This window comes from Polypterus senegalus, chromosome 10 (assembly GCF_016835505.1).
Source record: "Polypterus senegalus isolate Bchr_013 chromosome 10, ASM1683550v1, whole genome shotgun sequence".
Lineage (NCBI taxonomy): Eukaryota > Metazoa > Chordata > Cladistia > Polypteriformes > Polypteridae > Polypterus > Polypterus senegalus.
The window spans coordinates 162,147,672-162,171,212 of NC_053163.1; the positions used below are offsets into that span (position 1 = coordinate 162,147,672).

General features: G+C 53.4%; 1 protein-coding gene across 1 annotated transcript; it reads left to right on the forward strand.

The window, feature by feature from the left end:
• Positions 1–545: 545 nt before the first annotated feature.
• On the forward strand, positions 546–23,532 carry r3hdm4 (R3H domain containing 4). Its single transcript, XM_039767187.1, has 8 exons — positions 546–698; positions 9,969–10,123; positions 12,173–12,291; positions 12,815–12,941; positions 13,020–13,105; positions 15,588–15,673; positions 19,825–19,880; positions 23,093–23,532. Exons 1-8 carry the CDS (start codon positions 655–657, stop codon positions 23,194–23,196), a joined length of 777 nt encoding a protein of 258 aa, XP_039623121.1. The 5' UTR covers positions 546–654; the 3' UTR covers positions 23,197–23,532.
• Positions 23,533–23,541: the final 9 nt, after the last annotated feature.

Here is a 23,541-nt window from a genome sequence, read left to right on the forward strand (position 1 = left end):
TCTTCTTAGCGCTGCGCAGGTCTTGTTCAGGCGTAGAGCAGGTGGGCGGCTCCTGGGGGAACGCCCCGCCCCTCCAAAGCGCTGTTAGGTTGAGCCAAAAAAATGGCCGAGTTATGTAAATATGCGTGTTGCCTCCTGGGTAATGCCACTTACACGGAACTGTAGTGGTTTGGGCTCCTGGGGCCCGTCCCGTTAGCCTCTGTGTTTGTAGCGCTGATGCCCGCCACACGCTTGTCCCCCTCCCTCCTCACCGTTGCCCCCCAACGGTCTAAATGCCATGTATCTGTTGGCTGGATGAGAACGTGGCCGGCTTGGCTCGGCTTTAATGCACTGTGCCGTCCCCACTGATTCGGCTCCGAACGCGTCTTCTACCCGGCAGGGCGATGCGTTTGTTGGCAGGTGGCGGTCAGTCGAGGCTCGGTGTCACGCAGCGGTACCGACAGCCCGAGCCCCGCTGGTTATTTCCTGTTGTGATTCGCAGCTCCTCGCAGGCTCGGCCTCTAAAGTCGCCTGTCCCTTTAAATCTCCACCCGCCCCGAAATGAGGTCACTTCCTTAAAAGGAGGCCGAGACGGCTGGGTTTGTTTTTGGACCCGTAGACTCCACCGTTAAAATTCGCGAGGCCTGCTTGGACCGATTCGGTGCTGTTAAAGCTATGGTGGTGCTAAATAGTGGCGGCGATTTCGGCGAGCGGTACCGGTGAGTACGGGCGGGTAACGGGAAAAGAAAGAAAGGCAGGCTGGCGATCGAGCGGGCACAGGGACTCGAGAGGCCTGCAGGTTTGGACGGTAAGCCACCGGGGCCAACGAGCGACAAGTGGCAGAACGAAACGTATGAAAGGGCGGGGTGGCGATCCACACAAGCGAACAGAATCGGTGGGCACTCGAGCAGCGTCGGGCTGATGAAGCGATGGAGACGGCGGCTGGCACCCGTGTATTGATGCCAGCCAGCCAGCTGTGAAGTGGTCTGATCGGACTGGCACGGCGATGCCATGACAACCGCATTGTTCACCTGTTCCCCCCGGTGGGGGGCTTCATGTGACAGCCCGGGCGCCCCTCGCGAGGGTCACGTGAGTCGGCACACCTTTAAGGCACCCTGCCCGTGAGCGCGCCCTGGGTGGCAGCCCTTTAGGTCGCCATTTCTCGCACCTGCCCGGGCTGTCAGCTTTCTGCGACCCTTTTCTTCCTTTGGGGTCGCCAAGACTTTGTAGCCCCACCCCCTCCCACTTTAATGTTTGTGTGACATTTGCAAAACTTTTGGTTTGATTGATCGATCGATTGATTGATCGATTGATTGATTGATTGATTTTCCTTTTGTTTTATTCATTTGAATCTCCTTGGGTTGCTTTTTCTTTTTTTCATTGTGTCTGAATGGCCCTGGCAAGTCGAGTAAAGAACGGAGCGGTCAGCCTTAGGCAGTTAATGTTTGACCAGTCAGACCCCCACGCCCAGTGATATGGTGGCACTGGCTCAGAAGAGGTGCCATAGGGGACATTACACAAACAGACCAACAGTTAAGAAATCTCAAGCGTTATGAATTGGGGCGCGGCTGATAACGGCCATAAGCCCACCTGTAAGCCCCCCAGTGAATGTGTGTCTTCCTTGTCACAGTACAAGCCCACCCGACAGCAGGCCTTTCTCTTGGAGATGTCGTCGTCATGGTGACCCTCTCATTTTGTAAACCGTAGCCCACCGTGTACAGGATATTCTCATCTCTCATTTTTGGACTTGCAGTGAACTCACAACGTATTGAGACCCCTTCGGTTTCTGCACGCTTGACGGTGTCGTAGATTTAATTTTAACGGATACATTTGCCATTTTTGTCCATCAGTTTGCACTCAATACTGACAAAGTAAAGAGCTGATTTTTGGAAAGCTTTGCACCTTTATTAACAAATCCCAAACTGAAATCTCTTCGGACCCCCAGTTCAGCAATTTGCCGAAGCCCCTTTGGCAGCCCTTCCACTTTTCATGCGAGTCTCTACAAGCTTTGCACACCTGGATTGGGGCCCCTCATCCAATCCTCCTGGCAGGTCCTCTTGTGCTTTGGCAGGCTAGACGTGGAGGGTCTCCCTCTGCCCACCCCTAGCGGGTACAAGTCTGGGCTTTGGTGGGGCCACTCGGAGACTTGTGTCCCACAGCTGCCCCAGCGTTGTCCTGGCTGGTTGCTTGTGGCCACTGAACTGTCACCCCAGCCTGAGGTTGCAGGTTTTCTTCAAGGTCCCCTCAGTGTTTCACTGCCTTTGTCCTTCCCTCAACTGTCCCCATAGTGTGACACTGTCACCTCCGTGTGCCTCGGTAGGGATGGGGTCAGGCAGGGCCTGGACTTTGCCAATCGTAGTGCCAGAGAGTTCAGTTTTTGTGCCACCAGACCACAGAATTGTTTTTTTTCTTCATGATCTTTTAAGTGACTTTTACTTAAGGGGGTTTCTGTCCACCATAGCCGCCTGACTGATGGGGTCCTTCTGACTGGCTCTCTTATCTCAGTTAGAGTGACCGTTGGGTTGTTGAGACCGAGGCCCTTCTTGCCCACTCTGAGAGGAGTCCGGCTGCTTCCCAACTTCTTCCATTTCACAATTCCTGAAGTCGCCGTGCTGTAGTGGCGGACCCCCCAAACGTCTTTATCGGTGTCTCACCACAGTTTGATGGCGGAGGTCTTCAGGCAGTTCCTTGGACTTCATGGCCTGAATTTTGACACGTCGTGTGAATTGTTGGACCCCCCTGTCCAGTCAGTTCAGTTTGCCACAGGTGGTCTCCGGTCAAGTTCTAGAAACATCTCAAAGGGGACATAAAGCAAATGGGAGGCACCTGAGCAGAGGGTGGGGGGCCGCCGCAGGGGCAGGTGTATCCATTTCAAGTGAAGCCTACAGCAGAGAGTGAGCACAAAGTGAAGGGGTCTCCATACTTTAGGGTTCAGGGGGGCTTTGGCAGAACAATGGCCCTTCAAGACGCGCTGGGATTGCGGTGGCTGCCCACCCTCTTGAAGGTGCTTCATGGCCGCTGTGCCAACTCGGTGTTCTTATCCTGGTCAAATACCAAGGATAAAGGTTAGGGGGGGGGCTTGGCGTGGTCAGCGCAGCTTAACAAGGACCCCAATTCACCCCATAAAACACAAGAATCCTAATGTGTCTCTCCAAGTGGGCTCAGACGCAGGCCACCACGACCTTCAACGAGGAGACGTTCTGTCTGTCACCTTTCAGCAGTCCGGCCATTTGCACAGCTGGACACTTCAGGCCAGCATCTTGTCAGCCTTGTAGCCTTGAACCCTCTTGTGCCAGGGGTCCTCACCTGCTTGGTGGTCCCATATATGCCAAACCCCAACACGCCACCCTCCGTGGTCATGCGGAATGAATACCCAGTGCAGGCTTCTCTTCTACTGTGGAGGTCTTCACGAAGTCCGTCCGCGCTGTGCTTGAGGCTCACTCGGCCCCTCGTACTCGTAAATGAAGACCTTCATCCACGGACCCCCACCCCCCGATTCACTGGGCTGTCTCAGTTTGCTGATGAGTGGTGTCTGGTGACACTGCCACCAAATTTCCTCCCATGTGTTGGTCCTGCCACCTCTATCTGAACTTCGGACCTCCTCGTGGTGTTTAAGAGGCGTTTGCAGACCCCCGTGTTTGAAGTCCTGCCTGACATGACGACTGTGAGCTTTTTGTAAGTCGCTTGTATTTCATTCGGAGTTCTTCCCCTGTGGTCATCAATTTTGTCACTTTGTCCTGTCACATTTGTTCCCAAAGGGTCCCCCAGACTGATGTTACTTGGTTATGTTGGCCTGTTTTGTATGTCACTTTGGATTAAAGTATCTGCTAAGGAAACAAATGGAAATGGAAGTTGTGTCCAGCGTCCCTCGTGAGGAAGACTGTGAGGCGGTCGGACTCCTCCACTCCTTCCTCGACTTTCTCTCTCTCTCTCTCTCTGGTGGCACTGATCCAGATGTCCCCTAGCTATTCCTCCTCCGCCCCTTTTACTTGTGACGCCAAGCAGCCTGCCATTTGATGGCCCGCGGCGCCACCTGAGTCATCGGCCCTCCTTTGTGTGGGTGTGTGTGTGACGTCAGACAAACTGGCGTGAAATTACAGGGTGTGTGCTTAAAAAGCTGTGGCCCCCAAATGCCACTCCTTCAGTGACATCTTTAATATTTTTCTGAGATGATCCAGACGGACAACAATTCCCAGTGTGCCTACAAAAACCCGTCCCTCCGCAGGGTGGTGTGCTGAGCCCCCCTGACACGACTCAAGCTCCACCATTCGCTTTGCTGATGCCAACAGTGACGACTCGGGGAGGAGGACTGTCATCGACATTGTGGGGGTGGGGGCACAGGTGACACTGAATGTGACTGGCACCTCTTTTAGGACAAAGAGAACAGAAGTAAAGCGGGGTTTGTAAAGGTGCGGGTGAGCTCCACTCTCCCTGCTGGCACTGCCCGCTGCCTCTCACCCCACACCGTCAGCAACGTAACTGGGATGAACCGCGTGAATGAGGACCAACATATCAGGGGGCTAGGGGTACAAGTGCCATGGAGCTTTTATTACCAAAACGGCGTCCTCGGGCGCAAATCCACGAGTTACAACGAGAAACCATCGGGGTGCTGAACGTACAGCCGGACAAGTCGTCTCCCCACCGCCTCACCCACTGCCCGCTCTGCTGGCAGAGACGCTAACAGTCGTGGACCCCCGTGGCTCCGGCCAGACCACCTGGGTTGCTCCTACCCCCGTCATCGTTCACTCACCCTCAGTGGGATGAAGTGGCCCCTGGAGTGCCAGTCCTCTAATACCCCCATTCTCTCTCTCTCTACTCCGACTCCTTTTCTAGTGACATTCCCAGTGTGGACGCGCTGCCCCCCAACCCCCTCCCCCAGAACTAATGAGGCTCCTGCCTGGCGCAGCTCGCTCACATGTGCCTTCTCAGTTCACCAGGCGCCCACCCCATCAGTCCCTCAGTCACCCCGCGCCCGAGTGGAGCCAACACTTCATCGCTCCGGACCACTCACCACAGGGTCACTGAAGACCTCCTGTCACTTCAGTATGGCGCAGTCGTAAGAACAAACCCCCCCAGACGAGTAGAGTCCTGTGTGTGTGGACGCCTGACCATCTATAAACACGTTGGACCACCCATTCTGAAATTCTACATGTGCGTTCATATGGAGTCGGCCCCCCACAGCAAACTCCACTCATCGGTGTGGCCATTCAGCCACTGACACTGGACGAGGAGACCGCGGCTCACATTCGCCACCCAGGGCTGAGGTCAGGGATCTGCGCCGGCCCTCCATGTCTTTATGGTCATGGCATGGTGCCCAAGGGCACAGGAGGGGGTCTTCCCCAGACTGAAGCACACAGTTGTCATAGATGTGTTTGTGTGCTGAACCGAGGGGTCCTCCTCCACGTGCCCGCTGTAGGTAGCACTGCCCTGGTGTGTGCCAAGCCCAGACTGGTCCATCCGAGTGCCAGCGAGTGAAGTGTGGTCATCACTTCATAGTCCAATGGCGGTGGGCTTTACACCAAACCAGCAAGGGGGAAGGTGCTCACCTGGAAAACTGATTGTGACCATCTGGGCGAGAAGAGGGGGTCCCGCTTAGTGAGTCCCCTCAATTAACTGCCCACGATCACTGGAGTTGTGACCCCCCACCAATATGAACACGAGCAGCCTGACACCCAAAAGTGGTTTAGAAATGCCACTCGGCTTTGTGCCATGGAGACCCTCTTGATGGCCCTCCCGACGCGCGGCTCTTGTGCTGATGATGTTTCCAGAGGCAGTGTGGACCCCTGAGTGTGTGATGCCACAGAGCAGAAGCCAATAAGTTGACACATTTCAGCACTTGGCAGCCCCCCGCTGGGAGTTTGAGTGGTCCGCAGCTGTTCTTCTTTCACATTAATGGCATTCCCAGCTGAGCAGGAGAAGATGGCAGTATGTGACCAGCAGGCTGAGTCATACAAACCTCCGCGTCACAGGACGTCTTGTCACACGGTGCCCACTACAGCCGAGGTAAAGCAGTGGGACTTGAGGCGCCACCTCAGGTGGTCCTGGTGTCCATCGTGTTGGGGCAGCCACTGAAAACACTCGATTGTCACACGGTGAGGACGTCGGACCACCAGAGGAGACCTGCCGCTGGAATTCTACCTATGGGGGCTGCCGTTTGAGCGCCCGATTTATTTAAGAACAGAAGCACCGCAGACTCGACCCGATACTTGACAGGCGGCCAGTGAAGCGACGCCAGCACAGGGGCGACGAGTTCCCACTTTTAGTAAAATGGCCGCCGGCCCCTCCTCATGGCTAAGCAGACCCCTGATACGAGTTTGTGGGAAGGTGGCATGGTCACTGGCACCCCGGCTCTGTCCTCCTGCTGCTATGAGAAGTTAACCCTAAAAGTAAAATGGCTGTGAATGGCAGACAGGAGTTCCACGACTATGACCCTGTTAGCGTCGAGGGCACCGACATGTCCTGTCCTCAGGTGGCCGCGGCTCGTCACGATGATTCAGGACTTCTCTGGCAGTTCGTTTTATTTGAGAGATCAGCAGAATGACGCGTTTGTCATCGCGAGCCGAAGGGCCAACGGCTTCACTTGGAGATTCCCCATCAGGGGTGTCGGGTCAAAAACGTCACATTACAGAAGTTTGACCTCCCAGATGGGCGCAGACCCTCCATGTCAAACGGCAGCACCTTGGGTTGGTGTCTGCTGATGTGAAGCTGACCAGGGCGCCTTTATAAAGTGCCTTTCAGCGTCGGGGTCCTCCTGAATGTCACATGAGAAGGAGCCCACCAAGCTCGCCTCCAAAGTGACGCCAGCCAAAGGTCCTACAGCCCACCACACGACTTGGTCACTTAGTCGGGGTGCCTGTGTGTCTCCCTGATATGTACCCCAGGTTCACTTTGAAGTGACAGCCAGAGCCCCCTGTACCCGTCTGTAAAGTGAGATGACGCCCGTCCGTCTGGGTCTAATGTGGCCTGGCATCCATAAGAGGGTGGGGAATGTCCGTTAAACAAAGGCGAGTGACCAGCTTGAGACAGTAGAGCGCATGGCATTGGTTTGTGTGCCCGGGCATTGTGGTGGCAATGGCTGGGCTAAAATGTGTGATGAAGGTGAAGGGAGAGTGTGACTGAAAGCAGGTGGGCTCACCACTGTAGCACTAAGACTGTTTGTTTGTTTTAATAAGTGCCCTTTTCGCTGTGCCGCTCCTTTTAGTTGTCGCCCATCATCACGGCACACTTCCTCAGAATCGCATTCATTGGCCGAGTATGCCAGCTGTCGGCACCAGGGGGTGCCAGAGCCTCAGTAACGTGGCACATGGCGTCCCATAGATCAACGCTGCTCTTCCTCTGCTGCTCCTCCTTGTGTGCAGTGGGCTTCCTTTTATGCCAGACCCAGGAAGGCTGCCAGTGCTATGCCATAATGACAGTAGGGAGGTCCTCCTCCAACAGCACCCTCTACCGGAGCATAGAGACGTGACCAGGCTGCTCTTCTGGACTTCATCTCCCAAGCACCCCTGCAGGAGTCCCAACTGGGTTCCCATATGAAGACCGCTGCCACCTTGTGTATGGGAGGTGGAACGTCTGTCTGTTGTCTCCTGCCAGCCGGACACAAAGTCACTTCTCTGCTCCGCTGGCCAGTTGGTCGTCACTGTGGCCTCCCGTCCAGGTGGTGTACGAGTCACACAATCGACAAACACCCAGCAGTTAATCGCACACCTCGGATAAAGAAGACGAGACGGAGAATAGAAAGACGGAAATAAAACTCCGAGCGTACAAAGAGCAAGAGAGGCTGAGATAATCACCCAGATAGTCCGTCAGACCCTGGGGGGCCGGCGCGTCACCCTGACCAAGTTGAATTAGCCGTTGGTGAGCCGGATGGCCTGTTCCTCTAGCTGCTTGTTTTGGCGCCGGGCCGGTGGAGGAGATTCAGAAAGCTGGGGGGCCGCTGATGATTCCAGCTGCCCATTTCATAACTGGACTGGCACAGGTCCCGTAAGGTGGGCAGACCGGACTGTTGTCTGTCGCCCGTTTTGTGTCACGTTTAGTCACCGATCCGAAGCCCACTGTGATGGTGGAGCGGAGTGCAGACCCCAGGACCGCGGTGTAGAACGGAGTCGGCTGAAGGTCCTTGGCTGTCCATTCGCCGTTTTTATGGTGGACTCCACATTGGTCTCCCATTTCAAGTCCCAGTAAGTTATGAAGATCCCAGAAATGTGAAGCACAATTGTCACCGCAGTATGAAGGGTGGGGGTGATATGGTTGGTCCTCTCCTCAAGCCCCCCATCGTCTCCAGAGTTCTCCGAGTGTTTGGCTCCAGCCGCTCAGCCTCTGTCTGCCTGGGGACTCGTCACCACTCCCGATGAGCCCAATGATGGCTTTGTCATCCGCATATTTGAGACAATTGATGGGGGGGGGTCCTTAGAGGGGCAGCAGGAGAGCCCGGGTGGTGGGCACCCGTGTTGACTGTGCCATAGATAGTCTGATGGGAGTTTGACCCACTGTTTCCTGGTGGCCAGGACATTGGAGATCATCAATGGGTGGGCTTCAAGTGGAGGAGGTCCGCCCCCCCCCCTCCCTCCACAAACGGGGGCCTGAGATGTCGACGCGTTGCAGTCACCTGTCGTATGTAATTGTCGTGTCGTCGCGTTCGAGTGTCGCTTTTGATCAGGACTTGCTGTTCATGTTAAAGTCACCAAATGGAAGAAGCTCTGTTAGTCACCAAGTCCATCGACACGCCGAGTGTCCCACCACTTGTGTGAGGGGACACCTGGACTAGCGCTGAGTCTTTGGGGGGGCCGTGTTGGGTGCAGGTGACCGTCGGGGCCCTGTCTTCATTCAGTATGCCTGGCTTTGCTGGTGATAAACTTTATTAATGCCGATGCATCCAAAAAAATAAGGATACAGACTCACGGGACTAAAACACGCAGCCCACCAATCAATCAATCGATCAATCAGTCGATCAATTAAGAATGTCTGTGGGGCACAAATTACAAAAAGATCTTGGAGCATCGCCATTTAGTTTGGGACGTCGGGAGGAAGCACAGATGGGCAGAGGCGCTCCTTGGCACACCGTGGTGTGGGCAGCCTGTAGCTAAATGTGCTCCAAGACAGAGAGGGCGCCCCCTGGAGGGGATTCTCTGATGCCACCATCCTCCTTGTCGATGCTGCGCTCGGTCAGCTGGTCATCTAAACCGGCCGAGATCAGAGATTTAGTGGCCGCATCCCGTCACGCGGGGTCTTATGGTAGTCGAGCGGACCTCGCAGAGAGAGAAGACGGGACCACCGCCTCCATGCCAAAGAAGGGAGTCACACGAGTCGTCGCTGCTGTCGGACCACCAGCAAAAAAAAAAACCCACTTGAAAGAATTTTTTTTTTTTTCTTTTGATTTCTGGATTTGTTTATTTTGAGGACTTGATGGCCTTGGCGTTGTGACAAGTGACCTGCTCCGTCGAGCATGTAGGGCAGTCCCTCCGCGTCTGTCTGTCTTGGGTGGGCTTCTTTCTGTATGGTAGCCTCCTCCTGGTGGTCGCTGGCCTGCCACTCCCTTGCCTTCTGGGGTCCGGTGATGAAGACTTGCTCTCATCTGATGGGCGGCCAGTCTATCTTCATCTTCTTGCAGTGATGATGATGATGATGGTGTGAAGTCCGTGCTGTCTTGCTTGCATCTCATGAGCTGCTCTTGGCCGGAGATGTTCATAGCCAGAAAATGGTTTGATTTGTCAAAATGGCCCCCCAATAAAGAAGCAGGATGTTGGCAGACCAGTGCATGGTGGTCAATGCTGAAACGCAAAACGTAGAAACTGAGCTGCGGGCACCACCGATCAATAAAGAGGGGTCAGGTGACGGCTACTGATGTTGTGATTCCTCAGTTGCGCCCTGACACCTTCGCTTACCAAGTCGAGGCACTTGGTGGTCCCAGGGGGGCTCCCCAGAATGGCGCCCAAGCATCGGGCTTTCCTGGTGCTTTTTGTTCCATCAGAGTTCTTTGTGTTCCCTTTCAGGCTGACCAGCGACTGCTCGTCTTCACTGCCAAACTCTCCGGTCAAGCGGGTGTCTCCTGCCAAGAAGAAGCAGTACTTCATCAGCCAGGCCATCCGCAACTCGGACCTGACGCCCAAAGCCAAAGGCCGCAAGAGCCTGCGCCGCCTGGAAAACAGTGAGTCCGCCATGGCAGCGGGAACTTTCATAGCGAGCGTGGCACGCGCTTAGAGACACCGCGTGAGTCCCCCACTTGGCACGTTAGCCGTGTGGTGGGAGATGGCAGGGAAAAGAGGTGGTGGGCATTCAGGGAATCGACAAGAAGAGTAGCGGGGACCAAACATTACTGTCGGAACCGCAAAGGATTCTGGGAAACGCCAAACAACGAGGCTGGCTGTGTGCTTCAAAATCGCACCTGACAGCCGTGGGCAGCAGGAAGGGGTAGAAATGCCAAGGGTGACGGGCAGCTCCACCTGAAGATGGCGACGCTCTGCCCACGCAAGAAGCTCCTGCTTTACAATCCTCACTTTCCACTTCTCAAAGGGAAGCCGAGAGTTGTGGGAATCCAAAGAAGCTGCAAACGATGAGCTGTGGGGACAACAGGCGAGTGACAAATGGACACACTGCTCTCTGGCCGGCCTTTCTGCTTCAGGGGGACTTTGTGTAGCCGGGGGCTTAAGAGGGACGAGGGGTCACCCAGGCAGATGTTTTTATTATCCCAGAGGCAAATTTGTATGCAGCCAAGAAAAATGGCCACAGAATGTTCGGATTCCTCTGGACACAACAACGGCAAGGTGCGAGACCTTTAAAATGGCGCCCAGAAATGAGCCCACCCAGAAGAAGTCGAGTGACCACACAGAAGGCTGGCTTTGTCCCACACCTGCTCAAATGGCACCTAAACATTAAAAGGTGGGAGGATTACCTAAAAAATGAAAATGGCCCACAAGGGAGAGGATAACCGTCAACCCCTCGTCTGCAAAGATCACGGCAAGAAGAATTCTTTATCGGAGGAAGCTGTACGACGCAGTTCATAGTGGCACTCGTAACCGAGCCTGCCTTTTTAAATTAGCTTGTTGATTCGGTGGTCAGCTCTTAAGGTGACGTCACCAGCCCAGCACACCTCGCTGACCGTCACAGAGCTGTAGAAGATGTGAAGGACGTCACTTCCCACATCCAAGGAACGCAGACTCCAAAGAACAAAGAGTCTCCTCTGCCCTTTCTCACGTAGTTCCTTTGTGTTCTGAGACCAGTCCAGCGTGTCATTGGTGTGGACCCCCCAAGTCCTTGTAGGTAGGAGTGGACCACCTCTACATCCACTCCTTGAGGGGTGACCAGACATGGAGGCTCTTTGGTGTGGTGAAGGTCAGAAGCAGTTCCTTTGGTCTGCTGATGTTAAGTTACCGACAGTTCTCAGAGTTCTCCTCCATCGCGTCCCCCCTTGTCAGTGCCCCCCATAAGTGGAGAATCTTCATAGACTTTGTCCAAGTGACCCGACCTGCTGTTCTATTTACAGTCGGAGGTGTGAAGAGTGAAGCAGACCGGCCTGTCCTTGTGGTGCCCACACAGTCCTTGAGTGTCACATACTGGTGGTCCGCTGGTCAGAGAGTCCATCATCAGGCTCACCCACCTGCATGTCTCTGAGCTGACCCCTTAACAGGGATGGCTGGATGGTACTGGAGAAATCCAAGCACATCGTCCTCACTGTGCGGGCAGCTTTGTCCAGCCTCATGGAGCAGACAGATAATCACACCCCCCGATAGACCACCTGAACCCACTGCAGTTTGCCTACCACAAGATGACCCCTGTAGTCCAGGACCAGCTGCTCATAGTTCTTCAGGATGTGAGACATAAGGGCCACCGGTCTGCAGTCCTTAGGTGAAGAGGCGCCCGCCTGCTTTGGAACTTTCTGGAGCCTTGGGGACAAACTGAACGGGTGACTTGGGACAGCACAGGCCATCTGGTCCTGCGGCTTGTCCTATGTGTGGCTCTTTTAGCTGTGGCCTCGCTAGTCGAAGTGGCAGGTCCAAGCCATTCCAGTCTCTGCTGAAGCTTTCTGCTGTCGATTTGTTACCGTAATGTCCTTGTGTGATGGGCGAGAGGATCGTCTGTGACGGAGTTGTCACTCGCTGGCCTCTTATTGGCCTCTCGCGCCGTGTGTCTGAGTGTGAAATTGTGTTACGGGTGGTGGGCCGCACCCTCACAGCTTTCCTTTCTGTCCTTTTAACAGCTCGGTATCTGGCAGACCTTCTCGAGAGGGATGAAGTTTCTAAAGAAGATGGAGACCCAAGTGAGCCTGCAGCCCCCTCCATATTTACGGAGGCGCACACCAACAGTAACTATGTGCAGGTACCCTTGGCTCGGGGGGCTTCATATCGATCACTTGTGTGTAATGGAGGTGCTGCAACACAAAACAGGTGAACTGGTCTCCAAAAACCACCAGCCAGACCAGGACATCACAGAGCCTGACCTCCAAGTAGGCCTCAACCTGGGCAGCCTGGCCCCAAACCCAAACTGCAGGCTTCAAGGCCTACACAGACGGGGCTCAGGCTTTTAACAGTTGTCAAAACTTGAAATGTGCCCTGCAGTGGACGCACATCTTGTCCAGTTGTGGGTCATGAATTGCACCCACTGCCACCAAGATGGGCACCCGCTTCCTGTGACCCTAACCCAACTAAGAGGGCTGATTGGCGGTTGAGCTCTCTTTATGCCTGCCTAACATACTGCACCCCTCTGGGGGTCTCGGCTCCCCGGCTATCCCCACCTGTGACTGACATGGCCGTCGCCGATGTCCACTTGACCCCGTCGGTTTGCGGTGGTGTCCGAGCTGGCGGCCCCTGCCCAGGCTGACCTCTCCGACTTTGTCTTGCAGCTCTGGAACGACTTCTTGAATCGCACCGGGGAGGAGCAGGAGAAGCTGCTGATGTTCATCGAAGAGCAAGCCAGGAGGAAACATGGCGCCAAACTGTCCGAGCCGATGGAGGAGGACAAGAGAGAAGGTTAGTGGGCACACGAGTGGGACTCCCCCCAAGGAGGACAGGGCTCTGCACTCACCTCCTCCTTTGTGTTCCCTGCAGAGGACCCTGCCTACACGCCCCACCTGTGCTTCCAGAGGATCAATAAGCGGCTGCGCATCACGCTGAAGCGAAAGCAGATCCCCATGGTGAGTCACATGTGCCAGTGGAGCCTAAATGACTACTGAAAGGAAGACCCCCGGGTGAGGGGAGAGCAGCGAAACTGTTCGGGTCGTCACAAGACAGACCACCCGCTCCACTAGTTCTTAGTCTTGGAAGAGCGTGTTGAGCCGACTTGTTAGGCCTTTTAAACTTTGTCACTTGTTGCACCTTTGATGGCAGATGTTTAGGGTGGCATGGCAACATGGCGCACCCTCAGTGTGGCTTCATATCCCACTTGGGTCACAGCTTAGGCTATTGGCATCCCGGGTAAGTATGCACAGTGATGGAATGGCACCACTGGGTTCCCATCTTGTGCCCAGTAAGCTTCAAAAACAGGCCAGCCCAGAAGAGGCTCACCCCAAAGCGGGCAGTCGCCCAACTGTTACCTGTAGGCTTTACCCTAGACAGGCCTCACAGGGGGGAGCTTAAAGTTCAGAAAACCTCAAATGACTCCAAATGCTCCCCAATGCAGAGCAGCCATGTTTAGGTTGGCACGGCGCTTTGGTGCTCCCAGTGATTGGGCTCCAATGCCAGTTGCATCACATGGTGGGTGGAGGCTTTCCTCACAAATCCTGAAGACTTGTAGGTTATGCTAAAGACCTCCCATTTGATGGAGTGGCACCACTGGGTTCCCATCTAGTACCCAATAGGTACCCACCCCATGACCTTCAATTGGCTGAACTGTTGACGTCGACCCCACATGTGAAAAAGGGTTCAGATGATGAATGGCGGCGTTGGGTTAGGATTCCATGATGGCCTTGTGGTCTGATCTCCGTGTTGTAGGAAGTCCCTTTGTACAGTGCTGTGAAAATGTATTGGCCCCCTTTCTTCTATCCTTTGTATCTTCACATTTTACACAATGAAAGGCCTCCGCTCTTCAGACAAAGTGCAGTGTGAGAGAAAGGGATTCTGGGTAAAGACACAATTCCAATTTTAACTGATCAGTGGCACCCTGTGATGGACTGGCACCCTGCCCAGGGGTTTGTTCCCACCCTGTTCCCTATGCTAGCTTATAAAGCCAGGAGGAGGAGCCAGCAGCAGTGCTGTCAGGGTGGCCCCGCCTCCTGTGGCTCCACCCACAAAATCCACTCCATTTAATGTTAATGCATAAAGAAACTTCCCTGAAATTTACATAAAAACTGTAACTCAAAAATAACAAAAACGCCCAGCTGACACTTTTATGTGCAGACCCTCCGCCAAGCCCCTTACCTTTGTGTTCTCCCACCCACCATTTCCTTGTCATGGAACACCATCTTGAAACATTCCACTTTGTCCTCCAGCACTCCCAACTGTCCACATGCTGCTGTTGGTACCCCCTGTCGGTGGTTGCCTGTGGGATTATCCAGTGACCCGCTTTTGTCACTTCTGCTCCTTAACTGTCCCCAGAATCTTGCTCCACATGTTTTAGGACCCCTGCCTGGCCATTTTCCCGTTTTGTCCCCTCACCTTGTGTTTTTCTTCTTCCGCTAGCTTTCCACACTCTGCCGTAGTCCAGGCCAGCAGTGGTCGTCTCTCTGGGTGCCATGGCTGCCCAACTTGCCAAGGCTGCTCAGTGAAGAACCTCCTGTCACTGATTCTTGGAGACCCTCTTTCCTGTTGAGGTCTCTGTGTTGAGGGCTGATGGAGCATCTCGTTCCAACATCAGGGAGTGACTTTCGGTCACCAGGCTCGTGGCTGGCAGTGTGATGGATGATGAGAACGTACCCCCCATACTGCCATTCATTTTCAGTCTGGCTGCGGACCACCAGCCTTTCTGATGCAGACGCCACATTAGTCACGTTCTCTGTTTTTCTTTATTTTGTTCCTCAATGGGTTTTATCTCATTATCTTGTCATTTTTACATTCTGTTTCCTTTTGTATTTTTCTCATTAAAACAAATTTGCTAACAGAAAGCAGAAAATAAATACAAGGGGGGGGGGTCTTTGAGTTCAGCGGGTAAGCAGAGGAGATCAGGAAGGGGGCAAATACTTTTTCACAGCCCTATGAGCCACTTTGGTCCTCCGTTTTTAGAGGATCGGTAGGACATGACGGTGGTCACACGTCATTCTGTCACTTTGACCCCCACCTCTCCACTTGGCAAGGTGGCCTTTAAGACCCACTTTTAATGTGAAGGGGGATCCCCAGCTTCTGTCATTTACAGTGACCTAAGGGTGCTGCCACCAGTGGGCATTCAGTCACATTATCTTCTGAAATGGCACATGGGGCACAGGGCACCGTACCAGCTTATAAGGCCATATTCACTGGGGAGAAATGTAAAAAGCCATTTAATGAGTGTGGGGACAGCCCTGTCACTTGGTGCCACTCCCCCTATTATGGGACTCCCCTGCCCTCTTGGTATTTCATGTCACCCAGAAGCAGACAGAACTGGTAAGCTGCTAAGACAAGGAACTCGGTTTCAGGAAGAGCCACTGGGCGCCACATTCTGTAACCCCGCTGGCACCTAACGTGGCACCATTGTCTCTTGTGCAGGCCTTCCTCGATTGCCTGGAAGAGGACCTGAGGACATTCTTCTCTGCTCATCCTCAATCCGTTTACACCGCCGTGCTGGAGAACAGGTAGGAGAGCAAAAAGATGGAGGAGCCATTTTCATTAAGCAGGGCAAAGTAGAAGTTCAAAGGAGCCACCTGAACAGCCGCACCACGCCAAGGCTGGACATGGCAGAATAGATGCCAGTGGTTCAGACGGACGGCTTGCACAGGGCCAGGTGGCGAGTCTGAGGCAGGAGCTGGGCCAGCGTCCTCACTGCACCACATGACCGCCACAGTTTGCTCATTTGCTCCATGTGTCCTTGCTGTGGTTCAAAGTGTGTGACGGTGACTCGACCACCTTGGCCACTGGTGTCCATCTTCTTCTGTCATGGCTGCCCTGGTTACGCCTGAACACTTTTAGCTCCTTCACTTTCTCCTTGTCACTCATAGTGGGGACACTTGTGCGGGTGCTGCTGGTTCTTCTTGAGGTATGGAGACCACCGTACACCGCGCTGTGAGTCGGACTCTGAGATGCACATGACGGGGGGCTCACTGTCCCCAACCCTGCCAAAGAGTTACTAAAAATAACAAAACTACTAAAGACGAGGACGGGGACAAGCAAATCGCAACCACTCCACTGACCTTCCTGCTCAGGACTTGCACCCCGTCTGGTATGCCTTGCCCACCCACCCCGGACCCCTCGCCACCTTCTTCTGTTCCTTCTCTTCTTTCCCACCTCCAGATCCAAAGGGCATTGAGGCCATGTGTGAGATGACTCTCAGGGTCACCACCATTCTGGTCTCCAAGTGGACCACAGGTGCCAGGCTAGAGTGCCATCTTCTAGTGTACCTTTGTCCACGGACCTCGCCTTAGTGCCACAGTGGCTCTTTGGCAGGCCTCTCTGCTGCCATCTGCTGCAATGGTGGTCTTCTGCTTCTTCCATTGCAGTGCTCGGTTTCAGATTCCTCAACATGAAGGCCCACACTGCCTCCTGCTGGTGACGGCTTAGTAGCACTGGCACAAGTGGCTGAGGAAATGTTGCCAGTTTAGCCCTCAGTATTGCATCTGGTGACCCGACTGCTGTTCTGTGCCAGCTGAACCCAGCTGGGTGGTGGTGGTGGTCGTCGTCCTCCACACAGTTTAGGTGGTGAACCACAGAGACCTGACGTTTTCAGGCTGAGTTCTGCCGTTGCGTCCTGTCGTTGAGTGACACAGGGACGTTACTGCGAGATACCACCTTGATACTGGGAGTCTGTGGAGCGGCTCTGAAAGTCCTCCTCCTCCTCCATTTGTGCCACTCTTGCACCTTGGAGGTCCATCTCAGCCTGTTATGTTGGCCTCTTGTTCAATTGGGGTCTTTTAAAGAGGGGGGCATCCTGGGGGATCTGCACAGTTAAGAGAAGTGGCTGTGAGCAAACCGCATGGGACCACTGAAAGTCAGGGTCCAACAAGAGCCCCCTGGGAAACCCAACTTGCTGTTGGAGTGCCCATCACCGCCGTTCATCGTTCTTGGCTGAATTGGCGCTTCTGGGCAGCGTAAGGTGCCACCTCAGGACACGGGTGCATGCTGGTGGGTGGGCGAGCGGGTGGTCATCCCTGCCATGAGTCCTAAACTTGGTGGCAGGAGGATGGAGCTGTTACCATAGAAATGGCACAGTGGGCACCCTGGGTAGTCCAGCCTACAGTCGGCTCCAACTGTAATCTGTGGGCTTCATTTGATTACCTAAGTGTCTGGAAAAAATGCAAATCTGCGCCGAATCGGATGGATGCCACTTATTAGATTAAGGTGTGCTCAGCTTGGATATGGCGGGTGGGCCGAGTGTGCCAGTTTAAAATGGGATGCTGCCAAGCTCTGTGCACATTTGAGGCAGACCAGCTGTGTGTTTGGCATTGGCCCACTTTTACTGTCCTCCCACTCTACTTTGATTTTTCATTGGGCTGTGTGTTTCAAATGTTGGGACCACCGGTGCCACCACTAGGCACAGACTGCATAAGGCAGACCCTGGCCCTTTTCAAACCCACTTGGTGGTACTCATTTGGGCCTCCACTCAGATGCCCTAAAATGGGCAGTGCGGCTCATTGACTTCCTGTGGTGTGTTTGGGTGCCAAAGGGTCAACCTGGCACTTATAAAGTGTCACAGTTTCTGTGTGCCCACACATGCCCGCCTCGTGCAGCCTACATGGTACAAGTGGGTAAGGCCTGGTCGAGGGGGCAGTAACACATCCCAGTCTCCTAGCCCATTAACAGTAGAACATTAGAACACTCTAGATGAGGACGGGCCATTCAGCCCAACAAAGCTCACCAGTCCTCTCCACTTGTTTCCTCCAAGCAAACATCAAGTCGAGTTTTGAGGGTCCCTCAAGTCCTACTGTCCACCACACTACTTGGTCACTTATTCCAAGTGTCTATCGTTCTTTGTGTAAAGAAAAACTTCCTAATGTTTGTGCAAAATTTACCCTTAACAAGTTTCTAACTGTGTCCCCGTGTTCTTGATGAACTCATTTTGAAGTCACCATCTCGATCCACTGGACTGATGCCCTTCATAATTTTAAACACTTCAGTCAGGTCTCCTCTTCATCACTTTGAAGGCTCAGCTCTTTTAATCTTTCCTCCTAATTCACCCCCTGTAGCCCCCCGTAATCCGCCTGGTCACTCTTCTCTGGACCTTCTCTTGTGCTGCTATGTCTTTATGGAGACCCAAACTGCCCCCAGGACTCCAGATGAGGCCTCACCAGTGAGTTATAAAGCCTGAGGAGAACCTCCTGTGACTTGAACTCCACACGTCAAGGCGCTATATAACCTGACACTCTGTTAAGTCTTCTTAATGGCTTCTGAACACTGACTGGACGTTGATAGTCCACTATGACTCCTAAATCCTTCTCATAAGGTGGACTCTCGATTTTCAGACCCCCATTGTTTATTCAAACCTAACATTTTTACTTCCTATGTGTAATTCTTTACATTTACTGACATTAAATTTCATCATCCACAAATCTGCCCAAGCCTGTATGCTATCCAAGTCCTTCTGTAATGATATAACGGATTCCAAATTATCTGCTAATCCACCTATCTTGGTATCATCTGCCAACTTCACCAGCTTGTTACTTATTGTCCTATCTAAATCATGTATAGATATTAAAAATAGCAGCGGCCCTAGCACTGCCCCCTGCTGGTCACCACTCTTAACATCGGCCAGTTCTCATGAGGTTCCTCACACCATCACCCTCTGCTTCCTGTGTCTGAGCCAATTCTGCACCCATCTGCACACATCACCCTGAACTGCCACTTCTTTTAGTTTGATGCCCACCCTCTCATGTGGCACCTCATCAAATTCTTTCTGAAAGTCCTCATCACTAATCTCATCTGCTCCTCTCTGGTCGTATCCTTTTGTTGCCTCCTCAAAGAATTCCAGCCTGTTAGTCAAACATGACCTCCCTCTTCTGACCCCACACTGACTGTCCTGTCCTTGCCATGTGTCGCTCCATCTTCTCCTTAATAATTCCTTCCATTAAGTTTCCTGTGATGCCCATTAAGCTTACTGGCCTGTAGTTGCTCTGATCTGCCCTGTGACCCTTTTTATATAATGGGATGATATTTGATATTTTCCAGTCCTTCAGAATCTCTCCAGTGCGCAGTGACTTCCTAAAAATGTGTGTCATGGGTTCATATCTGCACTCGCTGGCCTCCTTAAGAACTCTGTGGTGAATCTGATCTGCTCCTGGTGATTTGTGTGATGTCAGCCTATTTAATCATCACAGCTCTTCTCTCTCTAATTTCCAAATCCCTCAGCACCTCCTTAGTAGTCCCTGTTACTGCTCTGAACTCATCCACTGGCTCACTTGTGAACACCTCAGAATGATGTGAGTTTAGCTCATCTGCTATTTTAGATTTTAGATTAGTGGCACACTGACCCATTAAGGTGCCAGGTGTGTTGGTGGAGCCCTGAGTCAAGGCCTTAGTCTGTTTTACCTGGGGGTCCCCACTGTGTACCTGGGTTGGAGGGGGTCACATTTGTGTAGGCTGTGCCATTTCACCCTGGTGGGCCCGTGATCCTCCACAGCAGGTGCCCACAATATGCCAAGGCTTGGCTGCTGCCGCCACTCCCTTTACAGAAGGCAGGTTTGTTAACTGTGGTGGTCACCTGGGCGTCCTCTCTGTGACACTCACCAGTCAGTAGACCAGCCCACCCTTGCCCTGGTGTCCCCCTAACTCTTTGTCTTTGTGTCCTTCTCTCCAGCTACGAGCGGCTGCTGCTCCACGGTGTCTGCCAGTACATGGCGCTGACCTCAGCCAGTGAGTATCTGTGTGCCGCCCTCCCCACCTTACGCGCCGCCCTGCTTGCTGTGCCCTTTGTTTCCAGCCCTCTCCCTTTTCCTATTGGCTCTGCGTGGCTGTTTTAATGTGTAGAAGGTGCCCAGCTGTGAAGGATGAGGACATTTCCAGGGCGCCATGTCTTGTCATCTCGTCCCTGCCTGCACGTTTTCTGTTTCCTCTGGCATCTGTCATTTTGCTTTTTGTGTCTCAGTCATCTCCTCCTTTTTGGTGCCCGCCATGTGTTCTCAGCGTGAGCTCACTCAGGCTTCTCGTGTGTGCCATCCTCAAACGCAGAGTGGCCACCAACCGTGAACAGAGGCGTTAATGACACTGATGGCTGCAGTCACGTGTGACTTTGGGGGTGGCATAGGGCTCTCCTGCGCCCCCTTCATTTTGTCCGGTATAGTAGTGCCCACCCAATCCCTTCCCTCACTGCCACCCATTTTTGCCCCTTTCTAAACTGAGCACTCGCACAGTCGAAGGGTTTCACTGGGAAGAAGTCGTGGTGGCGTTGGCAGCGAGGGCACTGGCCTGGTGTAGCGGCTCTGGCGTTGTCGTGTTGTGTCGGGCTTTTCTTGACGTACACGTAGCTTATTTTTGCTCATCCTTTGCCCACCATGTGAAGTTACCAGTCATTAGTGTGGCAGATTTACACCTCGTTCATATTGCCCAAGCGGGCGCAGGAGGGTCGCTTCCCGCTGCTGTTGCCAGTGTGTAACATCAGACAACAGGAACGATCGATGAGACCTCTGTTCTTATTTTTACATCCTTCATTTTATTATGGTTTTTTTTTTTAACATTTTCTTCATTACCATAGCAACTGGACAGACAGACAGACACGTGTCCTTTTGTTAAGATGGATAGTGAAGGAGTTTCAATAAGGACAGTCGGACGCAGAAGTACAGAAATCTCATTGAAGAAGCAGAACGTGAAGGCGAGGGCAGCGAGTCGAAAACCAGGAGCTCCAAACTAAGAAGGAGAGCAACTGCAGTGCTGGGACGGCCATTACATCAGGGGCGGGGTTTAAATAGCCTGAGGGTGGGGCCTGAACAGCAGCAGCAGTCGTCGGCCACGCCCCCTTCGGCTTGACCAACCTAATAAAATACGTAACGGCGCCACAAAACAAGGAACGCGACTTGAAGAGGAAGAGGAGCCGAGACTGAGCGCTGACGGGTTTGTCATTTCTTTTAATTCTTTGGTCAAGCAATCTGCCATCAGCAGCAGTGCCAACATGAAGTGTGCTGTTTTTACTTTTACCTTTGGAGTGGTGCATACTGGGAAATGTTTGTCTTTTAAGAGGATATCCGCAGGAAACAAAAAGCCCCCGTGAGGAGGGCATGTGGGCCTGGGTTGGAATCAACCTGTCTGAAACGGGCATACCTGCCAAAGGAAGGAGTGGGCTGACCCGATCATTTGGAATTTGAATATCTCGTATTTTAAACCTCTTTCACTTTGTTCTCATTATTAAAATGTTCCCGCTGCAAACGCCCCCCCTCCCATAGGCCTCTGTTTCAGCTGGCGGGTGGGCACCCTGCACCTTTGAATGTGGCAGTGACAATTAGTGGCTACTAATCCGTCCGTCTCTCTCACTCTCTCTTGGCCTCCTGCTACCCTCTGTTGTGCACTCAGGTGCCAAGGGTGCCCAGCAGGTGGCACCACCTCCTGCCTAGTCTTAAGATGGCTACTTTAATCCCTACATAGCGCCCTGCTTGCCAAGCCCACAACTTTTTACGTGTGTTCACATAATGTGAGAATCCCCTACTGCAGTAACCACGTCTGTCTGTCTGTCTGTCTGTCTGTATGAAGCAACTTGGCCCCCCCAAGCCTGGCACACTTACCCTTTGAGTAGATTTGCCGAGACACTGCAATGAGAACCATCTTAAACACATTGTGCCCCACACAGCTCTAACATTTCAGAATCTCCCTTTGCAAAGCCTTGGCGCAGCGGCCAACTCGTTCATCTTAAAACAGAAACGCTGAGTGGCACTTCAGTCACAAAGTCATCGTTCAAGTTCACCTCGATGGCCGTCGCTCCCCCTTGTACATCCTGCATAGTTTCCTCTTTTTCACTTCCGGTAGCCACTGCGGACGGCAAACAGATCCTCAGTACAAGTTCATGAAGCCCCAGTGGGTAGGAAGTGGCTGGCATGAGCCGTTGGGGGGCAGGTGACAGCAGGTGGTCCTCTGGCGGCTGGTCCAGCTGGTTACAGGCGGGGACCTCTGCCATCAGAAGGTCATCTTTGCTTTTTATGAACTCTTCTCAGCTACGGGGGTGCAACTGTAGCAGTGGTCCAGCGTCTCCTGATGCCCTGTAACGTGAATGAAGTGACCTCAACTCGAGGAAAACCAAAGGCCATCTGGATACGAATGGAGGAGCCTGTGGCGTCTCGGCCGGTCAGCATGTCCTCGCTGCTCACGGGACACTAAAGCAGCCTCACAGCTCCTTTGTCACCATATTACGAGGGTCACCATTTACCAGGGTGACCAGATATCCTGGTGCCAGTGCCAATGTCAGGCTATGCATCCTGATAAGTAACTGAAGAAAATCAAAATGTCTGAGTGTTAACATCAAGTAAAGCTGGTCAGTGCCTCCCAGATGGGCATCATGATGAGATATTTCAAATGGCCCACGTGAAAGTCCAAGGGGGACCCCCATAATCCTGCCACCCTGATGAAGTAGGCATTAAACAAATGACAGAGAGGGCATACGTGGCACTCCAGTGCCAGACTTTGAGAAGCTGACCCCCCGAGCGCTGCATTCCATTGATGCCCGTAGCAGTCAGCTGGCATAGTCAAGTCTTGATGGCTGTGATTTATTGAGGGTTTGTCACTTGAAAATTGCAGGTTGTTTACTGGGGGTCCCTGTGGTGGGCCACCCGTCCTGGTGAGAGAGCCTGAAGTTGACTGAGAAGGTTCTAGAACCAGCCAACTTCCCACCTCTGTGCCCACAGAGCCCCCCTGTTTTGCAGCCCTTTGTCTCCCACTTGGATTCGTCTTCCCGATGGCCGCCGCTGCTGCGTTTTTCGTGTTTTCTTCTTTTATTTTTGCTCCTGCCAGTTGTCCAGTAGACGGACGGTCACTTTAGAGGCCCCCCTGCTCTGCGCTGCTTCTCTGCTGTGCAGGTTTCAGGGTCTCGCTGGTGACCACCAGAACTGACCGCCGTGTCCCCCTCTCTGTCTTTCTCTCCGCAGGCTTGGACCGCGACGGCAAGCGGCAGACCAGAGTCGTCAATCACCAGAAGGAGTTCCTGCCCCCCGGCCTGCTGCTCTCCACCTACCTGGAGCAACTGAGCTGACCCCGCGGGCCTGGCGGGGGGGCTTCGCCCGCTACGGGCACGGCGCCGGGGGTGGCGCTCCCGTAGGTGGCGCCGTTAGGAATGTCGCAGCACTTGGGATTTTCTTGTTTGTGTCGCACTCTTTGTGTGTTGTTTGTTGTAGTCGGGGGGCTCGGAGCGTCACTTGGGGGTCTGCGTTGACACCATGTGTAGTTCAGTGGATTTTACAGCGAGTGCAATTGTTTAATGACCCGCGGGGTCGCCGTGTGCGAGGGGATCGAGTTTACCGTTCGCATGTAGAGGATCGAGACCGACTTTGCATTTCCGTCAAGAAAAGAATAAACCGTGACAAAGTGGTCTGCGGCG

What these genes read in the sequence shown, in the direction of transcription:
- r3hdm4 (XM_039767187.1), top strand. Translation starts at nt 655, where the DNA reads ATGGTGGTGCTAAATAGTGGCGGCGATTTCGGCGAGCGGTACCG. An exon ending in CCAACAGTAACTATGTGCAG is followed by an intron (nt 12,292 to 12,814) that starts GTACCCTTGGCT and finishes TTTGTCTTGCAG; the next exon opens with CTCTGGAACGACTTCTTGAA. An exon ending in AGCGAAAGCAGATCCCCATG is followed by an intron (nt 13,106 to 15,587) that starts GTGAGTCACATG and finishes TCTCTTGTGCAG; the next exon opens with GCCTTCCTCGATTGCCTGGA.